Source organism: Panthera tigris, chromosome X (genome assembly GCF_018350195.1).
Source record: "Panthera tigris isolate Pti1 chromosome X, P.tigris_Pti1_mat1.1, whole genome shotgun sequence".
Classification (NCBI taxonomy): Eukaryota; Metazoa; Chordata; class Mammalia; order Carnivora; family Felidae; genus Panthera; species Panthera tigris.
The window spans coordinates 62,836,111-62,862,365 of NC_056677.1; the positions used below are offsets into that span (position 1 = coordinate 62,836,111).

Below are 26,255 nucleotides of genomic sequence, written 5' to 3' on the forward strand. Positions count from 1 at the left end.
TTTTTCTAGGAATTTGTCAGTTTCATCCAGATTGCCACATTTGTTGGCATATGAGTTTTCAAGATATTCTCTTATAATGGTTTATGTTTATGTAGTGTTGATTGTGATCTCCTTTTCATTAATGATTTTATTTATGTGGGTCCTTTCTCTCTCTCTCTCTCTCTCTCTCTCTTTCTCTCTCTCTCTCCTATTTTTTTTTTTTTTGAGAGCAAGGGGCAGAGAGTGAGAGAGAGAGAAACGGGACTCACCAGAGCAGGGCTTGAGCTCACCTGAAGTGGGGCTGGAGCTCACCCGATGCAGGACTTGAACTCAGGAATCATGAGATAATGACCTGAGCTGAAGTCAGATGCTTAACCGACTAAGCCACCCAGGCACCCTCTCTTTTCTTATGGATAAGGCTGGCTGGGAGTTATCAATTTTATTAATTCTTTCAGAGAACCAGCTCTTAGTTTCATTGATCTGTTCTACTGATTTTTTTGTTTCTATATCATTTATTTCTGCCATAATCTTTATTATTTCCCTTCTTCTGCTGGCTTTAGGCTTCATTATTGGGCTTTTTGTTAGCTCTTTTAGGTGTAAGAGTAGGTTGTTTATTTGAGACTTTTCTTGCTTCTTGATGTAGGCTTGTAGTGCAATATACTCTCCTCATAGGACTGCCTTTGCTGTATCCCAAAGGTTTTGGACTGTTATGTTTTCATTTTCATTTGCCTCCATGTATTTTTTTAAATTTCTTCTCTAATTTCCTGGCTAACCCATTCATTCTTTAGTAGGATGTTCTTTAACCTCCATGTATATGTTGTCTTTCCAAATTTTTTCTTGTTTTTGACTTCAAGTTTCATAGCGTTGTGGTTGGAAAATATTCATGGTAGGATCTCAGTCTTTTCGTACTTGTGGAGGGCTGATTTGTGACCCAGTGCATGTCTGTTCTGGAGAATGTTCCATGTGCACTCAAAAAGAATATGTATTCTGCTACTTTAAGATGAAATGATACAAATATATCTGTTAAGTCCATTGGTTCATTGTGCCATTCAAAGCCATTGTTTTCTTGTTGATTTTCTGCTTAGATGATCTGTCCATGGCTGTAAGGGGGGGTGTTAAAGAACCCTACTATTATTGTATTATTATCAGTGAGTTTCTTTATGTTTGTTATTAATTGATTTATATATTTGGGTTCCTCCAAGTTGGGGGCATTAAATATTTACAATTGTTAGATATTCTTGATTGATAGAACTATTAATTATGATATGGGCCTTCTTCATCTCTTGTTATAATCTTTGATTTTTTTTTATTTAAAAAAATTTTTTTAACATTTATTTATTTTTGAGACAGAGAGAGAGCATGAACAGGGGGGGTCAGAGAAAGGGAGACACAGAATCTGAAACAGGCTCCAGTCCCTGAGCTGTTAGCACAGAGCCCGACGCCGGGCTTGAACCCACAGACCGCGAGATCATGACCTGAGCCGAAGTCGGACGCTTAACTGACTGAGCCACCCAGGCGCCCCTAATCTTTGATTTGAAATCTAGTTTGTTTGATGTAAGTATGGCTACTCCAGCTTTCTTTTGATGTACATTAGCATGATTGGTGGTTCTGTATCCTCTTACTTTCAATCTGCAGGTGTCTTTAGGTATAAAACGAGTCTCTTATAGGCAGCATATAGATGGGTCTTGTTTTTTTAGTCATTCTGATACACTGTGTCTTTTTATTGGAGCATTTAGTCCGTTTATATTCAGAATGATCTTGGTAGATACGAATTTAGTGCCATTGTGTCACCTATAAAGTTGGTGTTTCTGGTGATGCTCTTTGTTCCTTTCTAGTCTTTGTTGCTTTTGGTCTTTTTTTCCCCTTTAATATTTCTTGATTGTCTGGTTCAGTTGTCATGAGATCTTTTAGTTTTTGTCTGGGAAACTCTTTATATCTGTTCTTCTATTTTGAATGACAGCCTTCTTGGATAGAGTATTCTTGGTTGCATATTGTTTCCACTCAGCACGTTGAATATATCTTGCCACTTCTTTCTGGCCTGCCAAGTTTCTGTGGAGAGATCTGCTGTGAACCTGGTCTGCCTTCCCTTGTAGATTAATGACTTTTTGTTTTCAGGATTCTTTCCTTGTCTGGGTATTTTGTAAATTTGACTAAGATAGGTCTTGACGATGACTGGCTTTTGTTGAATTTAATGGGAATTCTCTGTGCTTCTTGGATTTTGATGTCTGTTTCCTTCCCAAGATTAGGGAAGTTTTCAGCTGTAACTTGCTCAAATAAACTTCCTGCTCCTTTTTCTCTCTCTTCTTCTTTTGGAACAGCTATGATGTGAATGTTATTATTCTTTATGTTACTACAGTTTAGGCTGAGTTCCCTAAGTCTGCAATTGTGATTCAGTACCATTCTCTCCCCCCTCTTTTCAGCTTTGTTATTTTCAGTAATTTTATCTTTTATATGTGATTCGTTACTCTGCTTTGTCCATCCTGATTGTTATGGCATTCAAGTAGATTTGCATCTTGGTATAGCATTTTTGATTTTGGCCTGACGAGTTTTTAGTTCTTTTATCTCTTCAGTTAGGAATTCTCTAGTGTCTTCTATGCAGTAAGGAATTCTCTAGTGTCTTCTTCTCTAGTGTCTTCTATGCTTTTCTGAAGCCTGGCTGGTATCTTTATAATTGTTATTTTAAATTCTGGTTCAGATATCTTACTTATATCTATATTGATTAAAAACCTGGTCATTACTTCTTCCTTTTCTTTCTTTTGGGGTTAATTCCTCCATCTTGTCATTTTGTCTAGGTCACTGTTTTTTTTTGTGCGATTGTTAGGAAAGCCTGTTATATTCCTGCTCCTGAGAGAAATGGCTATATTAATAAGAGGTCCAGAAAAATAAAAGCATCCTAAATGTACTGTGCTGTTGTGTTTTGGCTGCTCCTATCTTTAGTCAGTCCTCTGCAGAATTTCTCCTTGCCTGCAGTGGGGGTTGTTTGGATCTTGCCTACTGTGTGGCAAATTTTGACTAGGTGTGTCTCAGTCTCTTTGTTAAAACAAGCCTGATTAAAAAAAACACACAAAAACAGGCCAGATCCTATTTCCCCTAGAGCTGAAGTGTTTCAGCACTCTATAATCAGTAGCCTTGGTGAGTGCAAGGGGTTTGTGCTGGTCTTCTTGAGGAGGAGCCTGCAGGGCTTATATTCAAGAGGACTTGCCCTAGAGGAGAAGCACCTGCAGAATGCAGGGGGACGGGGTTTGATATAAGCAGCTCTGGTCTCCACTGGGGTGTGCTGTGCTGCTCACTGAAGTCAGTCAGTACTGATGGGTGGGCTGGGGGAGAGGGGAATGGTGATGGACCTCTCCTCCCCATAGTGGGGAGTTCCTGCAGGCCAGTCTTCAGGTAGCCCTCACAGAAGACCAAAAAGTCACCCCTTTTCTGTCCCTGGCTTCCGTCAGATTTCTGCCTTCACCCTATCTATATCTGAGCTGCCTGCCTGCCAGGTGGCACAGTACTTGTGTGTTTTATCAGGCATGCAGCTGGGTTTCAAAACTTTAAATTTTAGGGACCCGCATGACTTGGACCTGCACTGATCCTCTGGGGGAGGGTCTCACCATACTTTTGCCATTTGTCGGTTTGTCCCATAAAAGTTCTTGCACTATCTTGCAGTAGTTTGGAGTTTATGGTAAAGTGTAGCACATAGCCAGCACTGGGGTTTGCTGCCTTCACCCAGTATCTTTGTTCCTATGAGAACAGGGCATCACATTGCCGGTGCTAATTCTCTTATCCCTGGAGAGGCCATGCCACCACTCCCAAATGCACTCCAAGAAGGGTAATTTTTTCTACCCATGTGACCAAGGGTATCCCTCAGATCATGCTGCCTGCTCCCAGTTCTCCACCCTCCCTCCCCACTGGGACACCACTGAGCCCACCAGGCACGATTCCAGCAACAGTATGGACTTCTAAAACTTCAAACTTTGCATTTTACTGCTTATAAAACTTATGACAGTCAGCCCCTCTCCTTTTCTTAGTCACTGGTTTTGGGGAAAAGTTTTACTTGTGCAGTCCCCTGCCTGCTGCTTCACTCTTGCCCTATATCTCTTGCTCCTCTTTCTGTAATCAGGGCTCCTTCCCTTCCACAGCACCCACAGTTCTTTTCTCCCTCAAATCAACCCCTGCAGCTCCTACCTTCCATGAGGTGGTCGTTTTTGTACCTGTAGATGTGCAGTTTTGTTCTCTCAGTCCTCAGATCAATTTCTTCATTGTTTGGAATGGTATGCTATTTATCTAGCAATGTTTTAGGGAAGAGGCAAGCTTAGTGTCCCCCTACTTCTCCACCATCTTAACTCCTTTCCCAAGAGATTTTAATTGTTGATTTTAATTTTTTAAGTTTTAATTTTAATCCCAATTAGTTAACATACAGTGTTATATTAGTTCCAGGTGTACAATATAGTGATTCAATAATTCCATCCATTACCTGGTTCTCATCATGACATGTGCACTCCTTAATCCCCATCACCTATTTAGTCCATCCCCCCAACCACTTACCCTCTGGTAACCATCAGTTTGTTCCCTGTAGTTAAGAGTCTGTTTATTGACTTGTTTCTTTCTATTTTTTCCCTTTATTCATTTGTTTTGTTTCTTAAATTCCACATGAGTGAAATCATATGGTATTTGTCTTTCTCAGACTGACTTATTTTGTTTAGCATTATAACGTCTGGCTCCATCTATGTGGTTGCAAATGACAAGATTTTATTCTTTTTTATGGCTGAAGTAATATTACATTATAAATATATACCACATCTTCTTTATCCATTCATCAATCAGTGGACAGTGGTGCTGCTTCCATATCTTGCCTATTGTAAGTAATGCTGCTATAAACACTGGTGCATGTATCCCTTTGAATTATTGTTTTTGTATTCTTTGAGTAAATATTCAGTAGTGCAATTGCTGGATCATAGGGTACTTCTACTTTTAACTTTTTGAGTAACCTCTATACTGTTTTCCAGAGTGGCTCCATCAGTTCCCACCGACAGTTCAAGAGGTTTCCTTTTGCTTCGCATCCTTGCCAACATCTGTTGTTTCTCGTGTTGTTGATTTTAGCCATTCTGACAGGTGTGAGTTGATATTTCATTGTAGTTTTGATTTGCATGTCCCTGATGGTAAGTGATGATGTGCATCTTTTCATGTGTCTTGGCCATATATATGTCTTTTTGGAGAAATGTCTGTTCATGTCTTCTGCCCATTTTGTAATTGGATTATTTGTTTTTTCAGTGTTGAGTTTGATAAGCCGTTATAGATTTTGAATACTAGCCTTTTATCAAAGGATATATGTCCTTGAAAATATCTTCTCCCATTCCATAGGTTTCCTTTTAATTCTGTTGATTGTTTCTTTTGCTGTTCAGAAACTTTCTATTTTGATGTAGTCCCAATAGCTTATTGTTCCTTTGGTTTCCCTTGCCTCAGGAGACCTATCTAAAAAAAAGTTGCTATGACCAATGTCATTGAAGTTACTGCCTGTGTTCTCTTCTAGGATTTTTATGGTTTCATGTCTCAGATTTAACTTTTTAATCCACTTTTAATTTTTTGTATGGTGTAAGAAAGTAGTCCAATTTCCTCCTTTTGCATGTAATTGTCCAGTGTTCCCAATACCATTTGTTGAGGAGACTGTCTTTTTTCCATTGAATATATCTTCTTGCTTTGTTTAAGATTTATTGACCATATAATTGTGGGTTTATTTCTGGGTTTTCTATTCTGTTCTGTTGATCTGTGTCTATTTTTATGCAGTTACTATACTGTTTTGATTCCTACAGCTTTGTGATATAACTTGAAGTCTGGAATTTTGACACCTCCAGCTTTGCTTTCTTTTTCAAGATTGCTTTGGCTATTCGGAGTCTTTTGTGTTTCCATACAAATTTTAGGATTATTTGTTCTAGTTCTGTGAAAAATGCTGCTGGTATTTTGGTAGGGATTGTATTAAATCTGTAGATTGCTTTGGGTAATACAGACATTTTAATAATATTTGTTTTTCCAATGCATGAGCATGGAATATTTTTCCATTTCTTTTTGTTGTCTTCAGTTTCTTTCATCAGTGTTTTACAATTTGCAGAGTACAGGTCTTTTACCTCTTTGGTTAGGTTTATTCTTAAATATTCTGTTAGTTTCATGAAATTGTAAGTGGGATTGTTGTCTTAATTTTTATTTCTGCTTCTTCATTATTTGTGTATAGAACTGCAGCAGTAATTTGTAGATTGATTTTGTATCCTGCAACTTTACAGAACTTGTTTATCAGTTCTAGCATTTTTTTTTTTGGTGGAGTCTTTCAGGTTTTCTATATATTATATCATGTCATGTGCATGTTGTGAACATTTTACTTCTTCCTTACTAATTTGGATGCCCTTTTCTTTCTTTTTGTTGTCTAATTGCTGTGGCTAGAACTTATAGTACTATGTTGAATAAAAGTGGTGAGAGTGGACATTCTTGTCTTGTTCGTGGCCTTTGGGGAAAAGCTCTCAGGTTTTCTCCATTGAGGATGTTATCTGTGGGTTTTTCATAAATGGCCTTCATTATGTTTAAGTATGTTCCCTATAAATCTACTTTGTTGAGGATTTTTATCATGAATGCATGTTGTACTTTGTCAAATGCTTTTTCTGCATCTATTGAAATGATGATATGCTTCTTATACTTTCTCTTATTGATGTGGATTTTTCTTTTGTTATAAGCCATAACTTTAAAATAATTCAGAAGAGAATGTTCATAGCTAACTTTGATTTTGTAACCCCAACCCTGGGAGAGGATTTTTCCTGAACGATTATCTATTTGAAATATGTTGTTGCATTAGCGTCATCACATGCTCATTCATCCATTACCATGTCAAGTTACCCTTATTACTATGTTTCCACTGTATTAGGTTAAATGCCCTTAGGGGCCCGTACATTTGAGATAGTATGAGTAAATGTGCAGTGTAGCCCACACTTGAGAGTATGAATGTGCACTGTCCCCTTGTAACTTGTTTCCTCTGTTTCTACAGTCCCCCATTGGATAGAATGTGTTAAACATCATCTCTGTATATAAATATTACACTGCTTCTGCTGGGTGGAGTTTGCATCTATGGATTTTTTCCAAACTTTGGTGTTCAGTCTCATCTGGCTACTTTGCCTTATTGGAGAGTTGAGAACTCCTTAAATCTTGAGAAAGAAGGTGGAGGACTCTGCCTCAGTCTAGACCCAGACAGTGGAAATAGGACAGAAGAATGTGAGATCAGGACATGTGGCTTCTTGGGGGTGCTGGTTGGGGGTTTTGGGGGAAATGGGGGCTTTCTTTTAAGGGGATAAGAAACAAACTGAAGACATCTAACTCTGTAGCATTTCAGAGAGTTAGATGAGATGGAGGGATTTACGTTTGCCATAGGTCAAGGGCACCCCCACAAATCATTTAATTTCCCAGTATTTTTATAAGTGGAAATTGGACCCCATGACACTTATAGTCTCTTCCCTTTTTCATGTATTGCTGGATCTCCCTTTCTCTCCTTGATGCTTACACACTTCAGGCCCTTGAGCCAAACCCTTGCCTATGGCATTATTTTAGTTACCAGTTCTCATGTCATTCAGCCTTGGGATAAAAACTCACAGAGCTATGGAATGGGGCTTTGTTGGAACATGTGGCTTCTAATTGCACTTGTGCTTATGGCTCCTCAAAAACAGTAGGTTGGCAGTAATGCAGTGTGGAAGTGTTCCCATTTCTCAGTGACCAGATTCTGAATATTTCCAAATAGATTTTATATTACAATGTTACCATGGTTCTTTGTTTTGAGATAAAAATTCTGAATGTAAAAAAAAAAGAACAGGTAGAATCATAAAAGCTATGTATCTACTTCATGATATGGTCATTAGTATAATATAAAATTTTAAAAAATGATTCACATTGGTTAATTGTGCATTGAACAAGAGGATTGCTGGGAAGTATTTTGGAATGTGTATCTCAGGAATTTTAGGAGCTTTCCCCTAATACTCTCAATTGTATTTACTGACACAAGCAAATATTCAGTGTTGCTAAGAGCTATACTACCCAATATACTCAGTTCACACTGTTAATGTTCAAAAGAATTTTACTGAAATAGGATTAAGCTCCCATTGTATGCTGGGTGATTTTTTCCATTGTCTTTAAAGTATAGAGTGAAAGGGAGATTTATGGTCTTAGTATACACAGATTCAGATTTCTCTTTGTTCAGGATCAAATTTGCTGAGAATTAGGTCACAGCTCTTTTTTGAAAATCTCTAATAAAAACACTCATTCTCAATATGGAGGAAAAAAAGCTGACTTTCATGTCTTCAGATTGACTACATACTTTATAACTCTGGAATCAGCAAAATTGAAATCCTGATTTTAGGACTATGACTTGTTTACATGTAGTATCACTTGTTTACATGACTTGTTTAGGACTATTACTTGTTTACATGAATAAAACTTCTTGTTTTATTCATACAAGAACAAAAGGAGTGTTTTCTTACTAGTAACCAAAATGTATATGTTGGTAGCTAAGTAGGATTATGTGTGATTTGAAAATTGTGGTTTTATTTAAATAGAGTTAAGCTTTGTTCCTTTTGTTTTATACAGCTCTAGATCAATAACCAAAATTCATGCCTTTCTTCTAAAGGGATATAACAGAAGTATCTCTCGAACAGAAACGATAATACGCTTTGCTTTCCAAGCCTCTATCACAGTTCTGTGTATTGCGTGCCCCTGTTCACTGGGACTAGCCACTCCAACTGCTGTGATGGTGGGTACAGGAGTAGGTGCTCAAAATGGCATACTAATCAAAGGTGGCGAGCCACTGGAGATGGCTCATAAGGTAAGATAGTTCCCAGAACTAAGAATTGTCCCATCCAAACTGACAATAGCACCCCTATCGAGAAACAGAATCCTAAATTATTTGCATATGGTCCATAAGCTGAGCCTCTTCTGGGACTATCCTGAGGGTTGAGATAGGGAAGGTGTTATTTTGGTTCTGTTCTAGATTGGCCTTAGTTCTATACAATTTCTAAAACCACTTTAGGCCTACTGTCTTAGAGAAGACCCTGATGTGGAAAACTTGGAGTCCTTTCCCATCTCAGACTAGAAATGTCTTTAGGACAGGAAGACTGAAGGAATATTTGCCCAGGAAAATTTGCCTAAGTCTATTAATGCTATTTTGTATGTGACTCCGTGTTTGTGTTCTTCAGTGTGAGATAGTGCTTATAGTTGCATTGAAGTTTCTTTGCCTTTGCCAATTGTTGATAGTTTGCAGCCATGACTTCAGGAATATAATCTTTTCCCTCATCTCTCTCATATTAGGATTTCCTTAACAATTTCAATCAAGGCTACTTGACTTAAACTAAAAACTGTGTTCCTTCTAATATGTTCTTATTATACAGATACATGTAGTAAACACAGAACACAGCTTAGAACAGATTTAGAACCTCATCTAACCAGTCAATACAATGTATTAATTTTTATAGTAATTTTTTATTTACTTTGATATAATTTCAAATTTAAAGAAGAACTGAAAGAATAGTATAAAGAACTATATACGCTTTACTGCAGATATCAGGCTCCTTTCCTAACAACAAGGACATTCTCTTAAATGATCACAGTACAGATATCAAAATCAAGAACTTGGCATTGATATAATACTGTTATCTAACCTATAGTCCATCTTCCAGTTTCTCAGTTGTTTCTGTAATATTCTTTATAGCTATTTTTATCTCTTGTTCAGAATTATGCTTTGTATTTAGTTGTCATATCTCTTTTCATCTTGGTTCCTCAAGCTATTCATTTTTCAAGGTTCATATTCCAAAGTTACTGTGGGGTGACTGTGTTCTTTAATTCCAGATTCTTCCTTTTCCCTGTCTGGGCTCAGTTTCCCTCATTGTTTCCCTGAGCTGTCTATTCTCAGACCAAGCTTCTCATCAGGACCCAATAAAGTCAAAGCAAACCAGCAGGTCTTATCTGGTGCTCGTTTCCAACTTAATTACTTACCTTTCTCTTGTAATTCTATGACTACTGCCCAGATTGTCACTACAGTTCTATAATTCATTAGTATTGAAAGCCCTTCCCTCCCTGGAGGCACGGAGTCATCTCTTAATTACTTATTAACAGTCAACTCTTAACAATTATTTCTAGTTGTTTAACATATATTCGCAGTATGGTTGAATATTTGCACAGAAGGGCTATTAGATGTAACTAAGAGTATTTTTCCCTTATTATTCCTTACTTTTGTTCACCTAAAGAGAGTTTAACTCCAATTAAGTCAAAGGTCAATTTATTAAGAAACAAAATATTAATATGTCAAAGTAAACCTTTTTCTAACTTCTAGAAATGTGATATTAAGGATTATCAAGTCAGATAGGTGCAGTGTATTTTAATTTTCCTACAGGTAAAGGTAGTGGTATTTGATAAGACTGGAACCATTACCCATGGAACTCCTATAGTGAATCAAGTAAAGGTTCTAGTTGAAAGTAACAGAATATCACGTAATAAGATCCTGGCCATCGTGGGAACTGCTGAAAGTAACAGTGAACACCCTCTAGGAGCAGCCATAACGAAGTACTGCAAACAGGTACAATTTTTCTTTTGCTTATTAATGTAGTCATCTTCTACAGGAATTACCCAGACCAAATCCAAACTGGCTTTTGACTATGATTTACATATATAGTTGGTAGGAGGATAGAGAGACTTATATTTTCTCATTGTATTTTACAGTATGTCTTAGTTTCTTCATACAGAAGAGTATAAAGATGAAAACAGAAATTAACTATAATTTTATCACACAGATAACTCCTGTTGGACTAAAAAATTAAAATAGAATGCATATTTATGGTAGGAAATTCAGGTAGTTCAGAGAGTTACATAATGAAAAAGGAAAGCCTCATTCTCTGCCCCTTTTCATAATTCCTCTCCAAAATTTAACAAGTGTTAACCTGTTAATATTCTTTTAAAATACAGTGGTCTCCCCTTATCTGCAGGGGATATGTTCCAAGACTTTGAGTGGATGCTTGAAACTGCAGAGTACTGAACCCTGTATATACCATGTTTTCTTCTATACATACATAGCTATGATAAAGTTTAATTTATAAATTAGTCACAGTAAGAGATTAACAACAACAATAATAGAATAATTATATAACAGTATACTGTAATAAAAGTTATGTGAATGTAGTTTCCCTCCCTCCCTCCCTCTCTCTGTCTCTCTCTGTCTCTCTCTGTCTCTCTCTGTCTCAATAACTTATTGTACTGTACTCCCCCTTCCTGTGATGATGTGAGGTGATAAAATGCCTATGTGATGCGGTGAAGTGAGGTGAATGATGTAAGCATTGCGACACAGCATTAGGCTATAATTGGCCTTCTGATGCTATGTCTGAAAGAAGATCATCTGCTTCCAGACCATAGTTGACCACGGGTAACTGAAACCAAGGAAAGTGAAACTGTGGGTGGGTGGGGGTACTACTGTAGCAGCTTTATACAGATACAATTCACATACTATATTCCTTTTTAGATTTTACATAGAAAGTTCACAGTGACCAGTCTTTGGTACTTTATTTTTTTTATTTTATTAAGTGATTTTTCCATATTAAGACCTATAAATCTGCCTCATTATGTTTAATGGCTGTATTATATTCTACTGTATAATTGGGTTTTTGTTTTCTACAATGTACACTTAACATTCATGTTAGCTTTTGCAAGTTTATCTTTATGTTAAATGCCTATCAATGCAATTGCTAGGTCAAAGGATACATGCAGTTAAATTTTGGTGAATATTACCAGTGCCCCCATAACAAGTATTACCAATACCCACATGAGGGGTTGTACAAGTTTATACCTTCACCAAAAATTATTAGTGCTCATTTCCCCACGTTATGACTTTATTTTTTCCAATTTAACAAATAAAAAATATTTACTTATTGTTGGTTTGCTTTGCTTTTCCATAATTATGAATAAGGTTGAGCATCTTTTCATTGGTCATTTGAATTTCTTTTTCTGTGACCTGTTTGTATCCTTTGCCTATTTTTTCGTAGGATTGTGTACCTTTTTTTCATTGATTTGCATAAATTCTTTGTAAATTATCTCACATAATTTTACAGTTATGATGTGGCAATTGCTACCATCGGTGTTGCCATTTCTTTATTTGTTCTTTCCTTTTTACCAATTTACTATTACTGACCTGGCTTCTTTACACCCAAACCAAACAACAGAGAGGATGAAGATATAAAAAGCCAGGAAACAATGATGACCACCAAAATTCTTTGGCTTACTAAGGACACAGAATCATACTAGCAAGGCATTCTGGTAACTAAAGACCCTGTTCTTTGTTACCCTTTGCCCTGTACTGAATAGAAAATCTGACTTGACAATAGAATTAAGTACTTAACTTGTAATTTTCTACTGGAAAGGACAGAGAATATTGGTAAAACTTTTGTTTTCTTTCTCTAAACTTGGTATAAATTTTAGAGAGTGGTGTTAAAGTAAACAATTCTGAGGTTTTGTTCTAAACATTTAGAATTAAACAGGCATGTAGTATATGTGTAAACATTTAGAATTAACCACGAGAAGTCTTTGATCATGCTATTGATGACTTTGAATTATTAGAACAGCAGAAGAAATCCTTCTGTTTCTATTTGTTAGGAGCTGGACACTGAAACCTTGGGTACCTGTGTAGATTTCCAGGTTGTGCCAGGCTGTGGTATTAGCTGTAAAGTCATCAATATTGAAGGCTTGCTACATAAGAATAACTGGAGGATAGAGGAAAATAATATTAAAAATGCATCCCTGGTTCAAATTGGCGCAAATAATGAACAGTCATCAACTTCATCTTCCATGATTATTGATGCCCAGCTCTCAAGTAAGCTCATTTTCTTTTCTTTTTAAGTTTATGTATTTATTTTGAGAGAGAAAGAGCACGCATGTGCATGAGAGGGGGAGGTGCGGGGGGGTGGAGAGAGAATCCCAAGCAGGCTTTGTGGTGTCAGTGGGGAGCCCGACATGAGGCTTGACCTCACAAACCATGAGATCATGACCTGAGCCGAAATCAAGAGTCAGACGCTTCACCAACTGAGCCACCAAGCTAATTTTCTTCATAGTACCAATTATGGGACAGATATTAACAGATGTCTAACTTTATAATCCTAAACTGTTAGATAAGAAACAAAAATTGGCATCATGGTTTCATTCTGTCAAATAATTTTACCATAGGCCTGATCACTTCACTTGTTACTTGAGAACATTTCCCAACTGTTCTCCTTTATTCTACCATATAGAGTGATGAATTCTAGCCTTAACTGATCTTCCATCTTAGTTCAGCTTTCATTTCTTTTTTTTTAATTTTATTTTTTTAATTTACATCCAAATTAGCATATAGTGCAACAATGATTTCAGGAGTAGATTCCTTAGTGCCCCTTACCCATTTAGCCCATCCCCCCTCCCACAACCTCTCCAGTAACCCTCTGTTTGTTCTCCATATTTAAGAGTCTTTTATGTTTTGTCCCCCTCCCTGTTTTTATGTTATTTTTGTTTCCCTTCCCTTATGTTCATCTGTTTTATCTTTCATTTCTTAGCACAACTACTCTTACCCTTTTCTATCTTTCACAAGGTACTGTGGCCTTCTTCCTAGTTCCCTAAGCAAATTATCTGGTTTATTTTTCACATAGAAAAAAATTTATTTTTATTTTAATATAATTTATTGTCAAGTTGGCTAACATACAGTGTGTACAGGGTGCTCTTGGTTTTGGGGGTAGATTCCCGTGGTTCATCACTTACACACAACACCCAGTGCTCATCCCTGCAGTTCTGTCATTTGTTCTTTCAACTTTTTGCCCAGAATGATCCCTTTTTTCAGGGGAAGAGGTATCCCTCATCTTGCATAATGAATCCCATCATCTTCGCTCTAGATCCCACCCTCTCTTGATTCTTTAGGAACCTTACTCGATTACATCCCATTGTTTCTTTATTTTCCAACTCTCTGTACTAGCTTCTTCTCCTAAACATATAAACATTTCTTCCATCAATATCATTGTAATCCCTTCTAGATTGCATCCTCTCTTTTCCTTTATATCTAAGCTTCTAGAAAGAGTAGTCTAGGTTTGCTGAATTCACTTATTCATTGCACAACCTGCCTTCTGCCCCATCCATACTACTGAAACTGTTTTTTCTTAGTGCATTGATGACTCTATTTAGTACCCACTCCAGTGATCTTTTCTCAGTCTACATCCTGCGTTACCTCAAATGCCAAAGGCATTTGAGAATGTTGACCACTTTTTCCTTCCTAAAGCTCTTTCTTCTCTTAATTTCATGACCATTCTCTCTCTAGGTTGTCCTCTCACCTACCTGGCTGTTGCTTCCAATCCTCCTCTGTTTCCTCTTTTCTCCTGCTCTCAAATGTTGGGTATCCTCAGGGTTTTGTTCTTTTTATTTTTCTCATTTTGTATACTCTGTCTGTACAATCTCATTCATGTCTATTGCTTGTTGTGCCACCTATATATTTCTCCTACCACTCCAAAAGTCACATCTTTAGCCAAAGCCTGTTTTCCTGAGTTTCTGGTTGGTCTATCCATCTGCCCCAAAACATGACATACCCACCTAAGTGTTCTAGCACCTCCCTACCCATTTGTGCTTGAGTGATTTTGCTAACACACAAATATGATTATATAACTTCCTGACTAATGCCTTTTATTATAGGGGCTTGTAACTTATTTTTGAATCGTGAACCTTTGGAGGTATATGATGAAAGCTGTACGTACTCCTCAGAAAATTTATGTTTTGGAGGTATGCATGTATCTTAAACCCTATCCATGCAATTCTGTTCAGGATCCTGGCTTTACTGGCTGTCTCCTGTGGGACAAAGACCAGTCTTTCTGGGTCTGTTCCCCATGATATGTCTCCTGCCTCCCTGCACCACCCATTTTGACTTTTTCCACTGACCTCCATGTAGTCTGTGTTCCATTCATATGGAACTACTTACAGTTCCTTTTTACATTGTGTCATTTCATGCTTATTAAGTCATTTCATTTACTGTTTTCTCTGGGTAATGTCCTTGTCCACAGTGGCATCTACCTCATGAACTTATTTTCATCTTTCAGGACTCAGCTCACATCTCTCTTCAGTGAAGCCTTCGCTAACTGACATGAATAGGCAGAGATATTTGCTCTTCTTTTTGAGTTGTAACTGTACTGAATCTCTGTTTTTGTACTAGGAGCACTGCTTGATAATACTTTATTTACCTGCCTGATTCTACCAAACTACAATTTATTATTTGTCTGTGAACTTCCAGTATCAAGCATACTGACACATAGTAATTGTGTTCATTTGACACCTTTTGTTAAGCACTGTTCAAGACACTAAAGAATCAGCAGTGACAAAGTCACTGTTTCTTGGATCTTATATTCCTGGTGGGACAACACAAAACAGTGAGCAAATAAATAAGAAAATATTGTATGTCTGATAGAGATAGTGCTGTAGAGGAAAATAAAGTAAAGGGGTATAGAAAATGCTGTGAGTATTGGATCCTATTTTATATAGGATGATCAGGGTAGGCCTCATTGAGATGTTGGTGCTGGACCAAAAACCTGACAAGAGGGAGAGAGAAAGCTATGTGAATATCTGTGACAAGGGCATTCCAAACAGGAGGGATGTTAAGTATAGAAGCCTCATGTGCTAAACTAGTTTGATGAACAGCAAGGAGAACAGTGTGCCTAGAGCAGAGTAAATGAGTGGGAAGGGGGTAAGAGATGAGGTTAGAGAGTAGTATAGGACTAGACTGTGTAAGGACATTGAAAGAATTTTGGTGTTTACCCTTGAGATGGGAAGCCATTGGAGAGTTTAGTGTCTGGGAATGACAGAATCTGACTTAATGTTTTAAAAGTATTACACTGGCTGCCCTGATAAAAATACACTGTTAGGGGAATGGGGAGAAAGGCAGAAGCAGGGAGATGAGTAGTAGGGTGTTTCCATAATCCAGATGAGAGATAATAGTGGTTTGGACCAATGTGATAACAGTAGAGGTCATAAAGAGTGGTCATATACTCAATGTGTCTTAAAGGGAGAGCTGGCTGAGATTTCCTCACAGATTGAATAGGGGGTATGAGAGAAACAGGAGTCAAAAATTATGCCCAGGTTTGTGGCCTAAATGATCCAGAAGGATGAACTTACCATTGAAGTAAAATGGAGAAGACCATTGGAAAGGCAATATTGAGGAAAACTGATCAGGAGATCAGTTGTTTACATGTTAAATATGAGTACCTATTAGATATTAAATTGGAAATGCCATATAAATGGAAATAACAGGTAAGCAGTTGGCTGCATAAGTCTGGAGTTCAAGGAAACAGACTAGGTTGGAGACAGATATGGGAGTCATCCACTTAAATATCTGTGCCATTCAATAGGGTAGCCACTTGTTACATGTGAGTATTTAAACTTAATTTAAAAGCCTTTAAATTTTTTTTTTAAAAAAATTAAAAAAAAAAAAACCCTTTAATTTAAAAGGGGTGCCTGACTGGCTCAGTTAGAAGACCATATGATTGGGGTCATGAGTTTGAGGCCCACACTGGGTGTACAGATTACTTAAATGTTTTAAGGATTGAGTTCTGCAATACTATAGGTTAGGAGGTCAGGGAGATCAGCAAAGAAGATTGAAAAGAAGTGGTGAGTGAGGAGGTAACTTATAAGAATGAGGGAGTGATCTCTGTTAGATGCTGCTAACAGGCCAAGTAAGATGAGGACTAAGAATTAGCCATTAGGTTTATTAAAGTAAAGGTCACTGATGTTCTCTGTGAACAATTCTTTGGAGTAGTAGAGATGAAAGTTTTACTGGAGTGGGTTCACAAGAGAATGGGAAGATATGAATTGAATATAGTCAATAGAGACAATACTTCCAAGAAGTTTTGCTGTGTGTAGAAGCAGAAAATTGGGGCAGTGGTAAAGAGGTAGGTGAGATCAAGGGAGATTTTGTTATTTTAAAGATAGGACTGTGTGGAACAGAGATAGAATATTAGATTATGCAAGAGGAAGAGGAGAGGATTGTTGGGGAGATGTTCTAGAATAAGCAAAGGAAGGAAGTCTAGTGCATAACTGGAAAGGTTGGCCTTAAAGAGGAGCAGGGGCAGTTTATATTAACAGAAGGGAAGGTAGATTAGTGTGTACACAGGCACAGTGGGTGGTTAGATGTGGCAGTGAGAGCTTGTAGAAGTTCTCTTGTGATTGCTTTTAATTCTTTCTGAAGTAGGAAGCAGATATTTGGCCATATATGAGAATGGGAGAAGAGAAGGTATAAAATAGCGCTCTAGAAGGAGAAGGAATGGAGAATGTATAGACTAGGGAAGTATAGAGTTGCCAGACAACTCTAAGAACTTGCATAAAGTTAGTGGTCACGTGTTTAAAATGAGACATCAGTATGGTTGTATGATTTCATACAACCATATTCAGCTGATGATGCACAATAAATATTTTGAATTTAATTCAGTTGTGTGGAAGATCAAAGGGAAGTCTTCATCAAGAAAGTAACATTAAAATTTTTTTTAATGTTTATTTTTTTACATTTATTTATTTTTGACAGACAGAGAGAGACAGAGCACAAGCAGGGGATGGGCAGAGAGAGAAGGAGACACAGAATCCGAACCAGGCTCCAGGCTTCGAGCTGTCAGCACAGAGCCCAATGCAGAGCTCGAACTCACAAACCGCGAGATGATGACTTGAGCCGAAGTCAGAGCTCAACTGACTGAGCCACCCAGGCGCCCCAATGTTTCTTTATTTTGAGAGACAGAGAGAGAGAGACAGAGTGTAAATAGGGGAAGGGCAGAGAGAGAAGGAGACACAGAATCCGAAGTAATCTCCAGGCTCTGAGCTGTCAGCACAGAGCTGGAGCTCGAACCCACGAACCGTGAGATCATGACCTGAGCCGAAGTTGGATGCTTAACTGAGCCACCCAGGTGCCCCAAGAAAGTAACATTTGAACTGGCTCTTGAAGAATATGATGGAGTTTGATAATTGGAGAGGAGGGGTAAGGACTTTCCAGGTGGAGGCAGCAATATGTGCAAAGGCCCAAAGGCAAGGAAGAGCAGAGTATATTCCTTGAAAATTTGGAAATCACTGTTGTAGGCTGTGGTCTACCAAAAATACAACATAGCGACTATGTAAGGTTAGACAGGAAGAATGTGCCTCATAGCATGTTATAAATAATAAACAAGCTCACTAAATGCTATTTCTGTACTTTATTCAGATGCTCTTAATGCTCAACAGTACAAAGTCCTCATTGGTAACCGGGAATGGATGATTAGAAATGGTTTTGTTATTAATAATGATGTAGATGATTCCATGACTGAACATGAGAGAAAAGGTCGGACTGCTGTATTGGTGGCCGTTGATGGTAAGATTTTTTTAAGTATATGATGACTCAATTTTGTGATCTCAGTTATTTTACATATATTTTTGAGAGACTTCTGAACTTGAGGGTTATTCAGAAGCAGCCTAAATGAAAAGTGAAAATGTTAGCAATACATAATTGTTACTGATTAATTTAGAATTCTCATGCATTTACCTGGCTTTATTAATTTCCTCTGTAGTCTAACCTATGTTTTAAAAAAAAAATCAAGGATTTTTTAAGACCTAAAAATAACATAGCATTAGAGTAATAGCAAAATACAATAATATCTATAATCTGATCATCCTAACTCAGTGTCCATTTTAATTGCATGTATTCCATTTCTGGTTTTTGGTGTGTGTGTGTGTAATATATATGTACAGAATTATAATATTAGTACATATATACCATTTTTAAATGGGTTATTTTGCATATATGTTTTACCTCAATAAAGTTGAATAAAAGTTAAAATTCCTTGTACACATACTATTTTATTTTTCTTTATTCATTTGCTGTATTCATAAATACTTTCCAATTTTAATTCTGCATAATTTATTATATACTATAATTAACTAAATCATTCCCTTGTTGGAAATTTAAGCTATTCTTAATATTTCGTTATTATACATAACACTATGATGAACATCTTTGAGGTTTTAGGTGCTTTCTTTTGTTAAATTATTTCTTAGGGAAAATTTCTAGCTGTAAGATTAATTAGTCAACATTTATAATCCTTGCTAAGTATGAAGGCAGTATCTTAACTATGACCTTAACTAGGTCTAGGAAGAAGCATAAAATACTATTTACTTTTTTTTTTAAAAGAAAAAAAATAAAATAATTATTGCAGTGATTTCTTTCCCCCAGTTATAAAATGGCAGTTTGTCTCAATTCTCCCCTTTCACCTTAAAAAGAAAAAAAAGTATGAGTTTTCAGTTTCATTTGCCTTTAAATGAACTAAAGTGTTTGGGGGCTATTGGCCCTTTCTTTCAAAGGAAAGAAAGAGTCTTTTAGTATCCAATAAGATCTCTCTTTTCATTTTCTATTCTACTTTCATTTCATATTACTACCTTCATTAATAATCCCTATGTCACTCTGAAATTTTCACACCTAAATATGGAAGTTTGTCGCAAGTTTGGTGGAATACAGTCTGTGTGGGCTTGGAGACATTTTGAGTTAAGCTAAGCCCTGAACAATTTTACTTAACAAAATTAATTTCTTTCTCAAATTTTAAGTTAGAATATTATTATGCTTTCACCATATTCCAAACTGTCTTATTTTCTGGTGCTCCTTTATTAGATGAGCTGTGTGGTTTGATTGCTATTGCTGATACAGTGAAGCCTGAAGCAGAATTGGCTGTCCATATTTTGAAATCCATGGGCTTAGAAGTAGTTCTGATGACTGGAGACAACAGTAAAACAGCTAGATCTATTGCTTCTCAGGTAATTGATTTACATAGTTGTTGGGGTGGTGGTATGTAGTAACTTCTAATTCTTCATATACATTTTGTTTCTTGCTTTCAAGTGCTAAAAAAAATCATATGACCTATTGTTTTCCTTATCACTGAGTATCCATATCTGATTCCTTAAAGAACAATTAGCATGCTGTGTGGGAAGGACTTTGGTCTTTGTGTGTTACTAAAAAGCCATTTACCTAATCCATGAGATGCTTCAGTGACACCATACACTAGTTTCTGTTGACTTCCTTTGAAATGTTACTTATACTCTTTACCAGCGCTGCCAGCCTAAGCCAGGCTCAATCACTAAGCCAGGTGCTCAATCTCTCATGTCTAAAATACAGCAAAAGCTCCAGGCACTTCCTTCTCTAGTCCATCCTGAATATCACTGGTGGAACCATCTCCTAATGCACCACTTTGACAGAGTTTTCTGCTACTGACCCCCACATTTGCCTTCCCTGCAGAACTTTTCTCACATTAGTCTTTTCTATTTCAGAATGCCTTCTCCCCTCTTCTATTAAATAACACAAGTAATATATGGAAACATTCTTATATAAAAAATGCAGGAGGAGGGGTGCCTGGGTGGCTCATTTGGTTAAACATCCAACTTCGGCTCAAGTCATGATCTCACAGTTGGTGAATTTGAGCCCTGCATCAGATTCTGTGCTGACAGCTTGGAGCCTGGAGCTTGGAGCCTGCTTTGGATTCTCTGTCTGCCTCTCTCTCTGCCCTTCCCCTGCTCATGCTCGCGCGCGCTCTCTCTCTCTCTCCCTCAAAAATAAATAAACATTAAAAAATTGGGGGGAGGGGCACCTGTGTAGCTCAGTCAGTTAAGCATCTGACTTTGGCTCAGGTCATGATCTTGCTGTTTGTGAGTTCAAGCCCTGTGTTGGGCTCTGTGCCTGGAGCCTGCTTTGGATTCTGTGTCTCCCTATCTCTCTCTGCCCCTCCCCCACTCATGCTGTGTCTGTCTGTCTGTCTCTCTCTCAAAAATAAAAAAAAAATAAAAAAAATAAAAAAATTTAATGCAGAAGGATATAAATCAAAAAGTTTAAGTTACCCTTTTCCCAAACTCCCTGTCCAGTCGTACCCCCACTTTTTTTTAAAACTTTTTTTAATGTTTATTTGTTTTTGAGAGAGACAGAGACAGAATGCAAGTGGGTTAGGGGCAGAGAGAGAGGGAGACACAGAATCTGAAGCAGGCTCCAGGCTCTGAGCGGTTAGCACAGAGCCTGACGTGGGGCTCAAACTCACGAGCTGTGAGATCATGACCTGAGCCGAAGTCAGACGTTCAACCAACTGAGCCACCCAGGCAACCCCCTACCCCAACTTTTTCACATGCATGTGTGTTCATATATGAATGTATAGTTCTGGTATTTTCAACATAAATTACATCATTTTTCTACAGATTGTTCATTCAGCACTTTGCGCTTTTTTAAAGTGTTTATTTTTATTTATTTTGAGAGAGAGTGTGTTCGCATGCACAGGGGTGGGGGAGAGGGGCAGAGAGAGAGGGAGACACAGAATCCAAAGCAGGCTTCACTCAGTGAGGAGTCTGACATGGGGCTCGATCTCACGACTGTGAGATCGTGACCTGAGCCGAAATCAAGAGTCAGACGCTTAACGCCACCCAGGTGCCCCAGCACTTTTTTTTTTGGTAACAAAATACATTCCTTGGAGCTTTATCCATATCTGAAAAAACAAAATTATTTTATTCTTTCAAAATTACTACATGGAATCCCATGGTAGGAATGTGTCATAATTTACTTAACCATTCCTCTCATGATGGGTATTTAGGTGATTTTGAAAATTTTGTTGTTACAAACAGGGCAGTAATGTACATCCTTAGATATACATCTTTTTTTTAGGGGGTGGTAGTTTTCACAGTGATTTCATTTTGTATTTATTTTTTTAAATTGTACTGTAGTTCCAGTATAGTTAATATATAGTGTTATATTGGACTCAGGTGTACAACATAGTGATTCAACAGTTGTATACATTACTCAGTGCTAATCATGGTAAGTGTACGCCCCTTCACCTATTTTATCCATCCCCTCACCTAACTCCCCTCTGGTAGACATTAGTTCTCTATAATTAAGAGTCTGGTTTTTGGTTTGTCTCTGTCTTTCCTTGTTCATTTGTTTTGTTTCTTAAATTACACAAATGAGTGAAATCATGTGGTATTGATCTTTCTCTGGATGAATTATTTCACTTAGCATCATACCCTCTAGATCCATCCATGATGTTGCAAATGGCAAGATTTCATTCCTTTTTATGGCTGAGTAATATACCACTGTATGTATGTATGTATGTATGTATGTATGTATGTATGTATGTATATATGTTTGTATATATATGTGTGTGTGTGTGTGTGTGTATACACACCACATTTTCTTTATCCATTCATCTATCAATGAACACTGTGCTGCTTCCATATCTTGGCTATTATAAATAATGCTGCAAGAAACATAGCAGTGCATTTATCTTTTTGAATTCGTGTTTTCATATTATTTGTGTAAATACCCAGTAGTGGAATTACTGGATCAAAAGGTAATTCTATTTTTAATTATTTGATGAATCTCCATACTGTCTTCCACAATGGCTGCACCAGTTTGCATTCACCAGCGGTGCATGAGGGTTCCTTTTTCTTCACATCCTTGCCAATATCTGTTGTTTCTTGAGTTTTTTATTTTAGTCATTCTGGAAGGTGTGAGGTAATATCTCATTATGGTTTTGATTTGCATTTCCCTGATGTTGAGTAATGTAGAGCATCTTTTCATGTGTCTATTGGCCATCTGTCTTCTTTGGAGAAATGTCTTTATATGTCTTCTTCCCACTTTTAAATTGGATTATTTGTTTTTTAGGTGTTGAGTTTTATAAGTTCTTTCTATATTTTGATACTAACCCTTTATCATATATGTCCTTTGCAAATATCTTCTCCCATTCCATAGGTTACCTTTTAGTTTTGTTGATTGTTTCCTTTGCTCTGCAGAAGCTTTTTATTTTGATGTTGTCCCAGTAGTTTATTTTTGCTTTTGTTTCCCTTGCCTCCAGAGACATGTCAAGTAAGAAGTTGCTGCAGCAGAGGTCAAAGATGTTGTTGCCTGTTTTCTCCTCTAGGATTTTGGTGGTTTCTTGTGTCACATTTTTGTCTTTCATTCATTTTGAGTTTTATTATGGTGTAAGAAAGTGGTCCACTTTCATTCTTTTGCATGTTGCTGTCTAGTTTTCCCAACACCATTTGTTTAAGAGACTTTTTTCCTTCGGATATTCTTTCCTGTTTTGTCGAAGATTAGTTGACCATATAGTTCTGGGTCCATTTCTGGATTTTCTGTTCTGTCCCATTGATATATGTGTCTGTTTTTGTGCCAGTACCATACTGTTTTTATTACTACATGTTTGTAGTATATCTTGAAGTCTAGGATTGTGATACCTCCAGTTTTGTTCTTTTTTCAAGGTAGCTTTGGGTCTTTGGTGGTTCCATGCAAATTTTAAGATTGTTTGTTCTAGTTCTATGAAAAATGCTGTTGATATTTTGATAGAGATTGCATTAATTCTGTATATTACTTTGGGTAGTATGCACATTTTAACAATATTTGTTCTTCTAATACATGAGTAAGGAATATCTTCTGATTTGTTTATGTCATCTTTGATGTCTTTCATCAGTGTTTTATAGTTTTCAGAGTACAAGTCTTTCACCTCCTTGGTTAAGTTTATTCCTATGTATTTCATTATTTTTGGTGTAATTGTAAATGGTATTATTTTCTTAATTTCTTTTTCTGCTACTTCATAATTAATGTTTAGAAATGCAATGGATTTCTGTGTATTGGTTTTGTATCCTGTGACTTTACTGAATTCCCTTATCAGTTCTAGTAGTTTTTGGGTGGCGTCCTTAGGGCTTTCTATATATAGTATGATTTCATCTGCAAATAGTGAAAGTTTTACTTCTTTCATACCAATTTGGATGTCTTTTAGTTCTTTGTGTTGTTTGCTGTGGCTAGGACTTCTAGTACTATGATGAATAAATGTGGTGAGAGAGGACATCCTTGTTTTGTTCTTGACCTTAGGAGAAAAGATCTGTTTTTCACCACTGAGGATGATGTTAGCTGTGGGTTTTTCATATATGGCTTTTTTTATGTTGAGATATGTTTCCTCTAAACCTACTTTGTTGAAAGTTTTTATCGTGAATTGATGTTGTACTTTGTTAAATGGTTTTTCTACATCTACTGAAATGATCATATGGTTTTTATCCTTTCTTTTGTTATGTAATGTATCACATTAATTGGTTTATAAATATTGAACCACCCTTGTTGCATCCTGGGAATAAATCCCACTTGGTTTTGGTGAGTAATTTTTTTTAATGTATTGTTGGCTTTGGTTTGCTAATATTTTGTTGAGGACTTTTACATCTGTGTTCATCAGAGAGATTGGCATGTAGTTCTCTTTTATTGTAGTGTCTTTGTCTGATTTTTTAAAAATTTTTTTTTTTAACATTTATTCATTTTTGAGACAGAGAGAGACAGAGCATGAATGGGGGAGGGTCAGAGAGAGGGAGACACAGCATCTGAAACAGGCTCCAGGCTCTGAGCTATCAGCACAGAGCCCGACGCGGGGCTTGAACTCACGGACCGCGAGATCATGACCTGAGCCGAAGTCGGCCGCTTAACCGACTGAGCCACCCAGGTGCCCCTGTCTTTGTCTGATTTTGATATTAGAGTAATGCTGGCCTCATCAAATTCATTTGGAAGTTTTTATTCCTTTTCTATATTTTTGGAACAGTTTTAGAAGAATAGGTATTAACTCTTCTCTAAATGTTTGGTAGAATTCTGTGAAGCCATCTGGCCCTGGACTTTTATTTGTTTGGAGTTTTTTGATCAATTGATTCTATTTTCATTCTTGGTAATCAGTCTTTTCAAATTTTATTTTCTTTCTTACTCAATTTTGGGAGGTTATATGTTTTTAGGAATTTATGCATTTCTTGTGGGTTGTCCAATTTGTTAGCATATAATTTCTCATAACATTCTTTTATAATCCTATGTATTTCTGTGGTGTTTGTTGTTATTTCTCCTCTTTCATTTCTGATTTTGATTATTTGAGTACTATTTTTTAAAATATTCTTTAATCTTATTTGTTTAAGTTTATGTATGTATGTATGTATGTAGGTAGGTAGGTAGGTAGGTAGGTATTGTAGTCTCTACTCCCAACATGGGGACTCGAACTCACAGTCCTGAGATCAAGAGTCACATGCTCTTCTGACTGACTGAGCCAAGTGCCTCGAGTCCTATAGATAGATAGATAGATAGATAGATAGATATTTTGATGCGTCTGGCTAAACGTTTATCACTTTTGTTGATCTCTTCAAAGAACTGGCTCCTGGTTTCATTGATTGCTTTTAGTTTGTATTTTACTTATTTCTGCTCTAACGTTATTATATAATTCTTTCTCTGGTTTTGGATTTTGTTTGTTCTTCTTCTAGCTCCTTTTTGTGTAAGGTTTGGTTAATTATTTGAGATTTTTCTTGCTTCTTGAGGTAGACCTGTTTTGGTGTAAACTTCTCTTTTAAAACAGCTTTTGCTGCATCCCAAAGATTTTGGCCATTTTGTTTTCATTTGTCTCCATGTATGTTTTGATTTCCTCTTTGAATTCAGGATATATCCATTCATTGTTCAGTAGCATGTTATTTAGTCTTTCCAGGTTTTTTCTTGTGGTTGACTTCTAGTTTCAAAGCATTGTGATTGGAACAGATGCGTGGTATGACTTCAGTCTTTTTGAATTTGTTGAGATTTGTTTTGTGGCCGAACATGTGATCTATTCTGGAGAAAATTCTGTGTGCACATGAAAAGAGTGTGTATTCTGCTGTTTTAGGTTGGAATGTTCTGACTATATCTGTTAGATCTGGTCCAATGTGTCCTTTAAAGCCACTATTTCCTTGTTGGTTTTCAGTTTGGATGATCTATCCATTGATGGAAGTGGAGTGGTGAAGTCCCCTTACTAGTATTACTATTAATTACTTCCTTCATGTTTCTTACTAGTTGCTTTATGTATTTTGGTTTTCTCATGTTGGGTGCATAGATATTTACAATTTTTACATCCTGTTAGGTTGTTCCTTTTATGATTATATAGTGCTCTTCTTTGTCTCTTGTTACAATCTTTACTTTAAAGTCTATTTTGTCCTATACAAGTATTGCTACCCTGACTTTGTTTTCACTTCCTTTTGTATGATAAATGTTTTTCCATACCTCACTTTCAATCTGCATGTGTCTTTAGGTCTGAAATGAGTCTTGTAGCACATATATGGGTCTTACTTTTTAATCCATTCACCCAGTGTCTTTTGATTGAAACGTTTAGTCCATTTACATTCGAAGTAATTATTGATAGGTATATACTTGTTACCATTTTGTTACTTGTTTTATGGTTTTTTGCAGTTCTCTCTTCCTTTGTTTTGTTGCTCTT

General features: G+C 36.8%; 1 protein-coding gene across 1 annotated transcript in view; it reads left to right on the forward strand.

Moving 5' to 3' along the window:
- Positions 1–26,255, forward strand: part of ATP7A (ATPase copper transporting alpha) — a 158,725-nt gene that overhangs the window by 122,306 nt on the left and 10,164 nt on the right. The window contains 6 exon segments of the mRNA XM_042975315.1: positions 8,621–8,815; positions 10,379–10,561; positions 12,625–12,841; positions 14,674–14,760; positions 18,209–18,355; positions 19,646–19,788. Coding sequence (XP_042831249.1) covers positions 8,621–8,815; positions 10,379–10,561; positions 12,625–12,841; positions 14,674–14,760; positions 18,209–18,355; positions 19,646–19,788 — 972 coding nt within the window.